The 12,637-nt window shown below is 36.3% G+C and overlaps 1 protein-coding gene across 12 annotated transcripts in view; it reads right to left on the bottom strand.

The window, feature by feature from the left end:
• The window catches only part of LOC109091087 (centrosomal protein of 170 kDa-like), a 40,713-nt gene that overhangs the window by 26,083 nt on the left and 1,993 nt on the right, over nucleotides 1–12,637 (bottom strand). For 9 of the 12 annotated variants that reach the window (XM_042736699.1, XM_042736705.1, XM_042736697.1 and 6 more), the window contains exons 2-7: nucleotides 7,130–7,271; nucleotides 4,435–4,524; nucleotides 2,312–2,390; nucleotides 1,987–2,045; nucleotides 1,658–1,829; nucleotides 280–423 (exon numbers count right to left, since the gene is read on the bottom strand). In XM_042736699.1, coding sequence (XP_042592633.1) covers nucleotides 280–423; nucleotides 1,658–1,829; nucleotides 1,987–2,045; nucleotides 2,312–2,390; nucleotides 4,435–4,524; nucleotides 7,130–7,234 — 649 coding nt within the window. In that variant the 5' untranslated portion in view covers nucleotides 7,235–7,271. The remainder of the gene's footprint in view (nucleotides 1–279; nucleotides 424–1,657; nucleotides 1,830–1,986; nucleotides 2,046–2,311; nucleotides 2,391–4,434; nucleotides 4,525–7,129; nucleotides 7,272–12,637) is intronic. The other 3 variants (XM_042736698.1, XM_042736708.1, XM_042736709.1) reach the window with 1 other exon arrangement.

The following is a 12,637-nucleotide window of genomic DNA, read 5'->3' as shown; positions in this document are numbered from 1 at the left end:
AATTCTCTTCTCATTCTCTAAGAGAATCTTCCTCTGACTGTCTAATCAAGCCAAAGTGTAACATTTTTTTTAATTTATATATATATATATATATATATATATATATATAATTTTATATATATATATATATATATATATATATATATATATATATAATTTCATCAGTCTTGATTTATAAAACTTCATCCAAAAAACAAAAAAACAAACAAAAAAAAACAAACACAAAAAAAAACCCTTTCGTGTAAGCAGAGTGCTTAAAAGGATTCTGGGATATCTTACCTGCTCCACTGTTCTCCGGCTTCTTTCCAGATGTTTTATTCTCTTGTTTAAAGGAGTTCTCATCATCTGCATCCCCATCGCCCCACCAGGATGGCTGTCCATACAACGGGGTTCCCCTGTGCACCGCAGCTATATCACCTGTTATTGAAAAAAGAAAAAAAAAAAGACTTTGCTATTGAGGACATAAGAGTTTATATACATAAGGTATAAACACTAACACTATATGTAGCTATGTATGTATTTCACTTCCAACTTTCCTTTCCTCTGATTTTATGTGCTGATGTTGCCTGACAATTAGCAGGATGAAATAACCAGGTGGCAGTGAGATAAGAGTGAATCTTAAACGCTACCCGCCCTTGACACGCTGATGCCTGGAAAACAGAGGCATGGGCGTAGGGCTGTTCCCTTCCCTATTATTAAATACCCAACACTTCACGCCAGGGCTGAACCATAGTTCTAATGATGTAGAGTAACACATAAATACATGTGTTTAGATGTGTTCAAGTCTCAAATAAAGCAATAAGCCCCATGAAGCTGTGGTTTACAGTGATTTTAGAATAGCTAATAAGAGGCGTCGTTAGGCAAGGCATTACATATTACAACACATACCTGGCGAGGTTTGATAAAACAAACACACAGCAACAAAAATGTAATAATTTATTGATAACAAACACTAATTATTCCACCAAGCAATGTAGTTCTTCAGCAATTTTTGGCAGAATGTATGTTTATAGAGTATTTTACAACGACTTGAAAACAGGTTTTTATTGGTTTTTAGCATCTAGGTGTCTAAATCAAAAGAGCCCATCCCAATTATATCCTCTCATATTCTAAGCCTAGATATGACTCTGTCAATATAGGTCTATGTGATTAAAATGAACAGAACACCTCTCTGATTTGAGGTATCATTCATGTCCATAGCACAAATAGTGTGACCATTAAATTTGAAATCAAGGGAACTGTACTAGCCATTACGAGTTGACAGTGCCATCCTTAATTTTACATTTACATTTCCATTACAGGAAAAAAATCAGATGCAATCTTCTGTTTAGCCAGAGGGCCATTTTTCTCTTTCACAACTGTCACATGTTTTGTGTCACAGGTTGCAACACTGTGAGGAGAGTTAATGGTTTTCTGAATCTCGCCCTGGTGCTTGACATCAGATGAGATGACAGAAGGTCACTTACACCTGTCATTAGTCAAATACCTCAATAAAAACAGACAATGATGGATTAGTCAGAGGCTAGTCTAGTTTTGCTCACATTACTTAAAGATGACACATTTTTTTGCATCACCTACAAAGTGGCTGAAATCTTCAGACATAAATACAATTATCCATAACTTATACCCTGTCATCATCAAGGTGATTTTTTTTTACCTGGCATCTTGTCATCTCCTTTGTTTGGCTCTGCAGGTTTGGCTGCTGGTTCAGCAATGGGCTCTGCGGGTTTGCTCACTTTGGCTTTGTCTGGGGAAGACTTGGGGGTTTTTGAGGGCTCTGCACAGGTGGGCTTCTTGCCCAGCTGAAGTTGGCTGGTGAACTTCTCATGCTGACAGAAAGGAGAGAGAAGAACACAGTAATCACCAGAAACCTGTCATCAAACATTACTTCATGAAGATAAAAAACTACATAAGATCAGCAAGTGCAATTCTACCAGTATATTGTTAACTATATTAACCGATTCAGAGATGTAGTGGTTGTTTTACCTTCAGAGCCTCCTCTGGCACATGCAGCTCTCCTCGCACCACAGTGAACAAGTTGGTATGTGAGTCAGGTTAAGGAAGACAGTTTCATAAATAGCCAAAACATACTAATTATCCATACTCATTCAAACACAGGGCTCAAAATATAGAACCATATAACTCTAGTTCTACTTCTTTTCTTTGTCATGCACATACACATAAACCTTTCAAATTATGAGTGTATAAACAAATTCAATCACATACAGATACACATAAGGACTTTGAAATACTAAATAAACACTAAATCTTAAAGAAGAAAATCTTATTGAATCAGTGCATTGAAGGATATCATATCCAAACCGCAGTTTATCATCAATCTTTAAAGTGATGTACATCTGTTCCTGGATTCTGACATCATTTACAAATGTCTAAAAGAAAAAAGAAAAAAATCAAATTAAATTCACATTTTTGGGCTCAACTTATACTGGTCCAGTATTATGGCATTAAAATAGTACTGTCAGGATTCACTAAAGACGTGCAGTGAAAAATTAGCTTGTTTTTGCACTTGACCTAACTGAATATGTTTGCGCTCGTCAAATTAACCCCAAATCCCCCCCCTCCAAAAAAAAACCACATCTTAAACTATTTTGTGCCTGTGTCATAAGTAGATCTACCACACATGATCTGCTTATTTGCAACTACGCTAATTTGCGCTTGGTATATTGCGTTGGTCGATATGTAAATGAGATGTTGTGTCTGTGTTCTTTATTTTGCGTGTGGTCAGTAAGTCACCCACAGAAATTTTTAAAAAGTACGCTCATCTGCGCAGTTTGCCCTGTTTGGCCCCAAGTATTTTGTGGAATGGATTTGTAATATACTGTTTTACATATAGAATTTTCAAAGACCCTGTAAATTAAGTGTTTTTTTTTTTTTTTTTTACCGTATTGACATATTTCCTATTGAAGCAAGATGTTTGGTAGGACATATTAAAATGATCATTCCCCTTTCAAAAAAAGATGACGAAGAAGAAGAAATAATTAGTTACAGTCTTGCATGATGATTTGCTATTTGTTAGTCAGGCAGATTGAATTTGATGGAGGGATTTTTTTATTTTGAGAGTATTTGATTAGAAAAGACTGTAAATTTTACGTTAAGCATAGCAAGCATAAAAGCCACAAATTTGTGATGGCATGTAATACAGACATAACACAGTTTGTAACTTCTTCACACACACACACACACACACACACACACACACACACACACACACACACACACACACACAAAATGTTTTCCTTTCCTTTTTTTGTGATCAATTATTTATTTTCTTAGAAAGAAATGTAATATAAGAAAATGTTTTCCTTTGTATATCCCCTGAATCTGGGCTTTAAAAAAAGATCTACTTAATAATCTTAGAAACTGAATAATAACAACATGCTTATGGTTTATTCTCAAAATCTCCTTGATCTGATCAAAGTCTCCATCAGACTGTAGCTATACCTGAGGAGCTCCCTACACACACTACACTCCATTAACCTGCCATTCATTAAGGCAGCAAGACATCTACGTATTTAATGAGTTCAACTTCAAAAGTTCAGTGCACAAATGGTTTACAGATCCCTACAACAGTGAGAGTCACCTCACAAAGTCTGAAAGCATTCAGGGTGATAATATTGTGCTTTAAGGTCAGCTCCGTCTCAAATATCAGCCACTTCCTACAAAGCCCAACAAAGAAGGGGAGCAAATCATACTGACAAAGCACTTTCTAAAGCATTCAAGTTTAAAATTTCCCTTGAAAAGCTGAATCAATATTCTCCTCTGTCCTTCCTGCAACATCCAAAGACCTTAAGATATTTAGCTGGAATGTGGGGTCACAGCTGGGAAATTTGTGCAGGCTCTTCGGTGGCTGACTGCTGTTATTTCCCTTTATTCAGTTAAGTTTTCAACATGTGCCCACTTTAACTAGAGGAGTACGGGAGTTTCACACAATGTCTGGACTTGATGTAGGGGGTTTTGTTGAAAACTGATTCCTGGTCAACACGAGAAGTGTAATAATACACTGCACATGCTATAATAGTAATTTCCTGCCAAAGCAGGACAGGAAAAGGAATTCTTAAGCATGACTCAACAGGAAGAGGTTCTAATTTGTGTGAGCGGCCCCATGGGTTCTCATTTAGTCATAGAGTTTCTACTGACCACAAACAGAAGGACATAATTTAACACAAACACAGCACGGACTCAGAAAAAGCAGAATGCACCTCAATATATTACTAAGGTTTTGATTAACCACACAGTACAAGAACCAAATATGAAGGAAAGTTTGCATTTGAGTAAGGGGCACACAAATCATTTAGAATGCACAGTTATAATGGCAGCCTGGTAAAATGTAAAAACAATAAAATTTGTTGCTTTAAAATCAGTGGCATTCATTTATCAGAGATGTCCCACTCCATTATCTTCCCTCTTACTCACCCCATTCAGGCTTCCCAGATCCTTCACTTTGTGTTGATCACTGCTGGACTCATAGTTGATGACAGCGTGCTGCTTGTCTACACTGCGAGACTGCAATCACACACAGATGAAAGCAAGAGTTACGAACCAGAGAGGGTTTTCGGTGAACATTATCACTTCATGGATTTTTTTATTTTTGGAAGCTAGTTTATATGCAGTCACAGAAGTATTTTACCATGTAGCAATGACAGAATTTGAAGGTGACATATCTTACAAGTGCAACATACCAAAACTGACAAACATATGATAAGAAACAATCTCTCATGTTGAAGTCACATTAGTGAAATTTCGGAAACAAAAAAGTGCATTGTCTACTGTCAAAAACATAATGATGTATAAAGCACAGCTAACACAGAAGTAACTATAAAACCAAACAGCTTTCTGTTGGTCAACACGGTGAATCTGACTGACCAACTTGAAGATGTTGCGAAATTTGTGTGGGGAAATCTTTTGCCCTCCTGCAGAATTCCTGATTGTGTGGATTCCTGTTGACATTACTGGCTTTTGATCATGAAAATTCAACAAACAATGGTAAATATTTAAAGCAACAATATGTATGTAAATTTTGGCGCTCTAGTGGTTAATACACAGAACTGCACGCATCCCGCAGAAGAACATTCTAACCGGAACTACTTCTCCAAGATTATGTCTATGGCAATTCACGCAGGTATGTGTTACTCCGCAGCGGTGACGACCCGAACAGGCTACAATACTCAAAAAATAATCACTTATTATAAATGTACCGTAGTGATTTGGGATAAGACAAAAAATCGGTTTGGTAGATGAATTTATGATGTAAATCATAATATACATTTGATTGACGCTCATTATATACATTTTGCAAATTTTTAACACAGAAAAAGTTACATAGTGTTGCTTTAATGCTAAATGTTAAAATTAATGTTCAGCTACTGTATCTTCATTTAAATAATGTGATGATGACCAAAAGATATTGTTTGCAGACATTGAAATAAACATTAAAATGAGCAAATGAATGCAAATCTAGAATTTTTCAGCATAAAACATGCATGTGCTGATGATAAAGCACCTAAAATGAGTGTTTGTGAGCAAAAGGCTCTATTTTAAAAGTGAACTCATCCTCACTTCAGTTCTAATACATTACCAATCTATTTTGAGACAAACCATGTGACCACTAAACGTATTGTAACACAATCACATGACCAGACTGCGTTTGATTTATGCTTGACCCTAACATGGCAGGGTCAAAGACGGAAACATGGGTTTCCTAACTAAACAAAGACTATGTTTATGTATACCAGAGACTAGTATTTAAACACTTGAAACCCTTAGTTAGTTTGTTCTCTAGAGTTCCATATACTCACCATTTTAAAGGCTCTATGAGTATAGTATTCGTTAAGTACCGGTAATTGGATTTGAGAAAAGGCATTTTGTTATTGCTTTGAGATGCTAAGAATTCATTTCCACTAAAGACTTCTGAACTAAATGTTTCCTCAGAAGGCCACTTCAACCTGCTATGTAGTTACTAAGGTGTTGTGAGAGGTTTGTTGTTATGTGGTTCCTAGGCTGTTTCGTGCGGTTGCTAATGATTCTATGAGATACACAGTACACAGCTTTCCCTCAAGCGGCTGATATTACATCTGTGTTTGTGTTGTTTTGGGGTTGGACTGAGTTGCTCGGCTCTCTGATAATGACGTGACTGGCACTCTCTCCCCTGTAATGTTTGGCATTACAGTCTCTGCTCTTGTAGTTGCCCCACTTTCTATTAATAAAGTTGCATGACTAACACGTGTGTACTGATGCTGTGGTAGATAGTAGATAGTAGATAGTCATGCCACTTAGCTGGAACTCAACTTTCCTCCTGGGCATGGATTAATCTTTCTCCATCCTTCCTATCATCATTACAGAAAACTTGTGAAATACACCAGCGTTAAGTTTGGGGTTAATACATTTTTAAAAGATTTTAAAAGAAGTCGTTTATGCTTCAGGCTGTAGGCCTATTTTTATTTATTTTTTATAAAAAATATAGTAAGATCAGAAATGTTAGATATGTTTACAATTTAAAATAACCGTCTTTAAAATTTAATTTATTCCTGTGATGCAAAGCTGAATTTTCAGCATCATTACTCCAGTCTTTAGTGTCACATGATCCTTCAGAAATCATTCTAATGTACTGATTTGCTGCTCAAGAAACATTTCTGATTATTATCAATGTTGAAAACAGTTGTGCTGCTTAATATGTTTGTGGAAATCATGATAAATATTTTGTTATTTTAAAAGTTTGATAACAGTCATTCTTTTGCCGTTTCACTGAGTGATACTAATAGTACAAAAATACTCACTTCACCTAAATAAAGACTTTTGATTTAACAACATGTTCATAAAAGCATCAGGGTAGTATTATAATATATATTATTAATATTTCAAATGAGCATTTATTGTTAAACTTTCAATTTTCATTTTTAATAATTTTATGAGCTTATCATTTTTATTAGTTTTTTAAATATTCATTTATTTTTATTTCAGTTTTAGTAATTTTTATACTTATTTCATTAAGGTGACATGGCATGATTTTTTTTATCTAATTTTTATACTTATATTTTATTTATTTCCGCTTTATATCAAATCAAACGAAGAAAATTTTTCAGTTTTGAAACTGAGAGACACCCTTCCTGACCTGTAGCATAAGCTCGCAGTCATCACGGCCCACAAAGATCATCTCACGGGGCAGCCGGTGCCGCGTACCCCCGCTGCTCACGAGAAACCAGGACGTGAGGCTCATCTCTGCACTCTCCTCCAGCCTCAGTCCCTACGTCATCCTGATGGACAGATAAAGACACACAGACATTTATGAAAAACTTTCTATTATAGTGACATTCCATTTCTCACTCAAAATTAACTTTTATTCAACTTTTACAATGCATATGTTTTATTAAAATAAATAAATGAATAGTGGACTTTTATAAAGAGATCATGTTCATCCCAGTAAGATGTTTAAATTTGAACCGACAGTGGAATGTGGGTGGAGAGAGACAGAGAAGGAGATCCGTTAGACAGCGCTGAAATCTGACTGCGTGCTGACTACAGAGGCCTGGGACACTTCCCTCCTCCCTCGCCGCCTATGATCATTGCCAGATGCGGCAGGAAGTGATGTAGGCAACTTGGCTGCACTCCCTACTGGGCTGTGGGATTTTTTTCCCCTTTTTATGAAAAGGAGGTCACATTCAGCTGCTCTGAGCTACAGCTGCAAATGGTCTGGGAAGAGGAATTTAATGTATCCTCCTGACATACAAACCCACATGCCTCTTCTAGGTGACCCAGTGCAACTCCTCAACAAAAAATATGTCCAAAAACATGGTATTTCAATGGTATATGATGTAAAAAAGTATGGTTGTTGGCGGTGTAGCCTGTAAATTATTTACAACAATGTGCAACCTCAAACAGATACAAATGTATAAAAAAAGACATCTGACCTACAATAACAAGTCTCTGTATAACTGTAATTATTGTAGAGAGCATGACTCTTTCACATGGAAGACCCTCATGACTAGCACTCACAAGCAGCTAGGGCTACTTCACATTGGATATTATGAAAGCCTTTTTTATTAACACATCGCTATGACAACATCTTGACCAATAATGGGTGCCGTTTTGATATATGGGCCCCATATTTGCTGGGAGTGCATTATGATTATGCTGCTTGCCTTGAGGAGCTGGAACACAATATCCACTCACTGAAATACAATATAGCCGACCTCTACTTAAAAATTCTAAAGGTCCACTTATGGATGTAAAGTAGATTCAGAAACAAAGATGCATGAAATGCATTTATTATAATGGCATTATGATACTATTAATTTACATAATTTAACACACTTTCTAAGAAAATCTAAATAATAATAATAACAATAGCAAAAATAACTGGGTAGGATTTCTCTGTGTAGTTTTTAATATTGTATAATAATAACATTATATATATATTTATTTTATTTAAGAAAAGAGGTGTGATATTGGCTGTAGGTTTGAGACAATGTGTCTGACAGGAATAAGTTCAGAGAAGTCCTTCTCAACCCAGATAGATTATATCTTGGGAGCAGCTTGCAAGGAATCGCTGAATACTAGCAGCTGGGTTTTCTCGTTTCTGGAACACAGGGTTTAGTGGAGCAACCACAGGAAAACCTTTATACCCGTCAACTACCCACGGAATTCAGGAATAAGCACAACGTGGCAGAGGCGCCCTGATGTGGTGCGATGTAAACCTCTCTTTTAATAAGACATGAAAGAGCTTTGGAAGCTGGAGAATGTTGGTCGTCAGTACCTTCTAATGAACACATGCATTTCTGACAGACCTCAATCTTCAAACCCATCACAGTCCCTGTATGGCCGCCAAGACAATCTTGAGAAATGAAATACTTTAAGACTTTATTTAAAAGCTTAAAGCGAGATGGCAAATCTTCAGACTTTACTCTTGGAGTGAGCTACACCTTCTTAGAGGCACAAGCATGCTTAAGATATCAAGAATAGACAGATCACTTTCTACTAAGGCAGTGTTGTGGTCCCCAAAGCTCCCCCTCTTCTTCCAAACTGAGCAGCGTATGGTGTTTTTAGTGGGTGAAAGGGTGATTTCACTATGCTGGCTGTGAGTGCATCCCCATGCATGTGTCTGAAGAGATGGATTGTTTTGGGTTGACTGAGTGTTTTTGCAAGGAACAGGAAGTGTGGCAAACGCTTCTTCCTGCTTCCCCCAACTCATTTCTGAATTTCTATCATCTTATTCCTCTCTGAGAGGAATAAGGAACTGATTCACTCTGGAATAGATAAGCAGTAAAATGGGAAAACCCCATTTTTGATGAGCTTCAATCGTAATGCTCTGCTCCAATAGGAACAACTGGAACAACTAAAATGTGTCAGATTGGGATGTTTTTCTGTACTACGCCTAATAGTAAAACCTGTTCATTTCAGACTGCTGTCTCTCATATATGAAGCTCTTGCTTGACTTTCTGCATGAAGTCTACACCCATCTAATGATATCTCCAGCCAGATGATGACACAACCCAAGTGTCCTCCCTAATCCACATGACCTCATCATGACCCATGAGTACTAGCCTGATCCAACTCTGCTGTCTATCTGCAGCCCAGTAAACAGACACTCCTGAAGGAACAGTCAATTTCAAAATTAAAATTCTGCTATTTAGTGACCTTCATGTAATTTCAAACATGTATGACTTCTGAAATGAAAGACTCCATTAGCTAAAAATCTTACCATTTGCATTCACATATATTTAATAACGGTAAATACAGATGTCTCGTGGCAGGTTTAACATCAAACTTATCTAAATATATGTCAATTTCACTTAGTACCGTACACAAAACTACTGCATGGCTTTATAAAACTTGAAATATAAGGCACAAGTTGACTGGAACAGTTCTGTCATTTTTGGAGTCTGACAGCACACATCTCCACTTTTATTACCATATTTTGTAGAACATGTTTTTTATCACCTGAAACATATTTCTGTGATGTGTATTCCAAACAGACTAGAATACTTTCAGAAGAAAAAAAAAGCACAGAACAAAAGCTGTCACTGGGGTGGTACCCTTTCAAAAAGTACTAATATGTACCATTTAGGTACTAATATGTATACAATAGGTATTGATATGTACATTTAGGTACTAATATGCACCTTTTAGAGGTAAAAATCACACAAAAAAAGAACACACAACACCTTAAAAAAAACCACCACACCAACAACATTTTTACCACCTTTTTATAGTGATAATGCAATGAACATAAAGCATGCAAAACACACATTTGTATTCATCCCGAATGAGAGAGGGAGCCTACATAGACCCACGTTTATTTGTATAGCTCATGTCCCACACACAAATAGATTCAGTTTCATTTTAAATACATCTGTTTATGATTAGCATCTATTTAACTTAAATGTACTTAAATCTGATTTGTTGTAAAGTGAGGGGAACTAAAATATATGTCAATGTCTCTAATGTTTATAAATGTTAATTTTATTGGCTGGTATTTTACATTATTTCTGAATATAATAATAAAATGTGATTTACACACCAATGCAATTTATCTGTGTTTTTCTGAACAATTATGACCTGGTGAGACTTATAGTCAAGCGTGGCTTATTTTTCTGGAAAATATGGATAAAGAAGAGCATATTAATATTTTGCACCACTGTTCCACAATATAAAGAAAGTAATACAGATTTGGAACTATGTGAGCGTGAGTAAATCATGACACCAAATTTGCATTTTGGCGTGAACTATCCCTTTCAAATTAACACTTCATGAAAGACAGCAATTAGGTACAGCAGATGCAGTGTAACACATACGTTGCTCTTTGAGAAAATACAATGTTCCACAATACAGCGAAGTCCTCAGGTCTATGAATGCTAAGTGAAGGTCCTTGAAGGTACATGAGTTGTGAGGCCAGTGAACACTGGTGGGTGAGTGATAAAGTCAATGTCCTCACTGCTATCGTCAGTATCTCTAGAGAAAGGTAAAACCACTGAGGCATCACAAACTGTTAAATAATTAGTCCCAGTTCATTGCTTTTTTCTAACTCATTGGTAGAAACTCCACTCAGAAATTATATCGCCATCATTCTGTTCCTTCAACAAAGCACTTTGTTTGCATGATCATAAAATTGATTCTTAATTCCAGAAACAGATGCTGCAACAACAAGCCTGAAGGCATCTGAGCCTTCGGTCTCAAACCTGGGAAGGCATCTGACTACACTTTTGACCAGTCACCAGAAAGTATAGCGTGCATATCTATATGCTAATGCTGGGAGAGGAATCGATCCACAGACCATCTCAGTGCTTGAGAAGAATACAGTGAGTGGGCTTGACATGAATGAACAATGGCTGGACTTTCATTCAGATAATTCAAGTTGATATCTGCACTGGAATGAAACAGATATAGTGTCTTGTCTGCAATATTTTGCAGAACAACAGTACATGTGAATGCGATCGCACCCGAACAGCTAAAGCAGCGCACTGTCAACACAGTAAAAAAAAGAAAGTTAAATATACTAAAACTAAAAAATATACATATAAAAAAAAAATTATAGGTGCTGTACTATCGTGATACTCCACAATTGCGTTATTTACATGCTACTATATTGTTCTTACAAATCCACAATCTAAACTATTACATATAAATTATACAGAAGATCAGAAGAGTTCAGTCTCTTTAGAAATAATTCATGAAATGTAAACAATTTCACTTTAATTCATATGCACGGTTTTATCTCTGTACATAAAAGGAGACCAATGCAGTAAAACACGCCGAGAGAGCAAACTTGGGATTGCTGTAAAAGTACCATATGGCCACGAGAAGCAGACATCTCATTTACATCATCAGCATGTGGCAGCAGGAAGAAAGATCCATCATTAATCCAACTCTAATACACTTGTGACTAGACTATCAGACACAACAAAATGTGCCCATTGGGTGGTAATAAACATGCATAATGATGACATACTCGACCCAACAGACCTACTTATGCAAATCAACAACCAGTAAATGTTTCTGACCAAAGGGAATTTCTGCTACATGTTCAGACGCTCATAATTTTTAAAGAAAGACTAATTCAGAACAAAAATGAGCTATTTATTATATGAATTGAACTGTGATGTGTTTCAAGGTTCTTTAATGAAAAGCAAGTTCAAATGTTTGAAATATTTATAACATTGTGACGTTATAAACATGAATGAAGAGAACTGTGTGTTTCAGCAAGTCATCAATAAGCGTTTACTCTGACTGCCATTATACACCTTTAGGCATCTATTGCAATTGCCAGTTACAATCAGCAGACCAGATATAAACGGGAGACAAATAATGGATCACAAATATAGGTCAGAACTAAAGAGCAGGATTAAGCTAGCCAGTGGGCATACAGAATCCAGACTGGCCTGAAATGACCCAATAGTCTGATCATCAAACACAGACTACCATTTATATGCATTTGCAATACAACACTGACAGGAAAAGAGCCAAGAATTTGTTTTTAATTATTATTAAGCTTCGAAAATACACATGCAACTTTTTGCAGGGCTTATGCTGGCAAATTTTTGCTTGTGTAGTAATTCTCAGATAATACTGTTTTTGTAATTAATGGAGTGTGAGCATGTGATTCTTTTTGGCTTCTTTGTGAATC

The sequence above is a fragment of the Cyprinus carpio genome, chromosome B13 (genome assembly GCF_018340385.1).
Source record: "Cyprinus carpio isolate SPL01 chromosome B13, ASM1834038v1, whole genome shotgun sequence".
NCBI classification, from domain to species: Eukaryota; Metazoa; Chordata; class Actinopteri; order Cypriniformes; family Cyprinidae; genus Cyprinus; species Cyprinus carpio.
The sequence above is the reverse complement of the archived record's forward strand: the minus strand, read 5'-3'. Positions and strand labels throughout refer to the sequence as shown.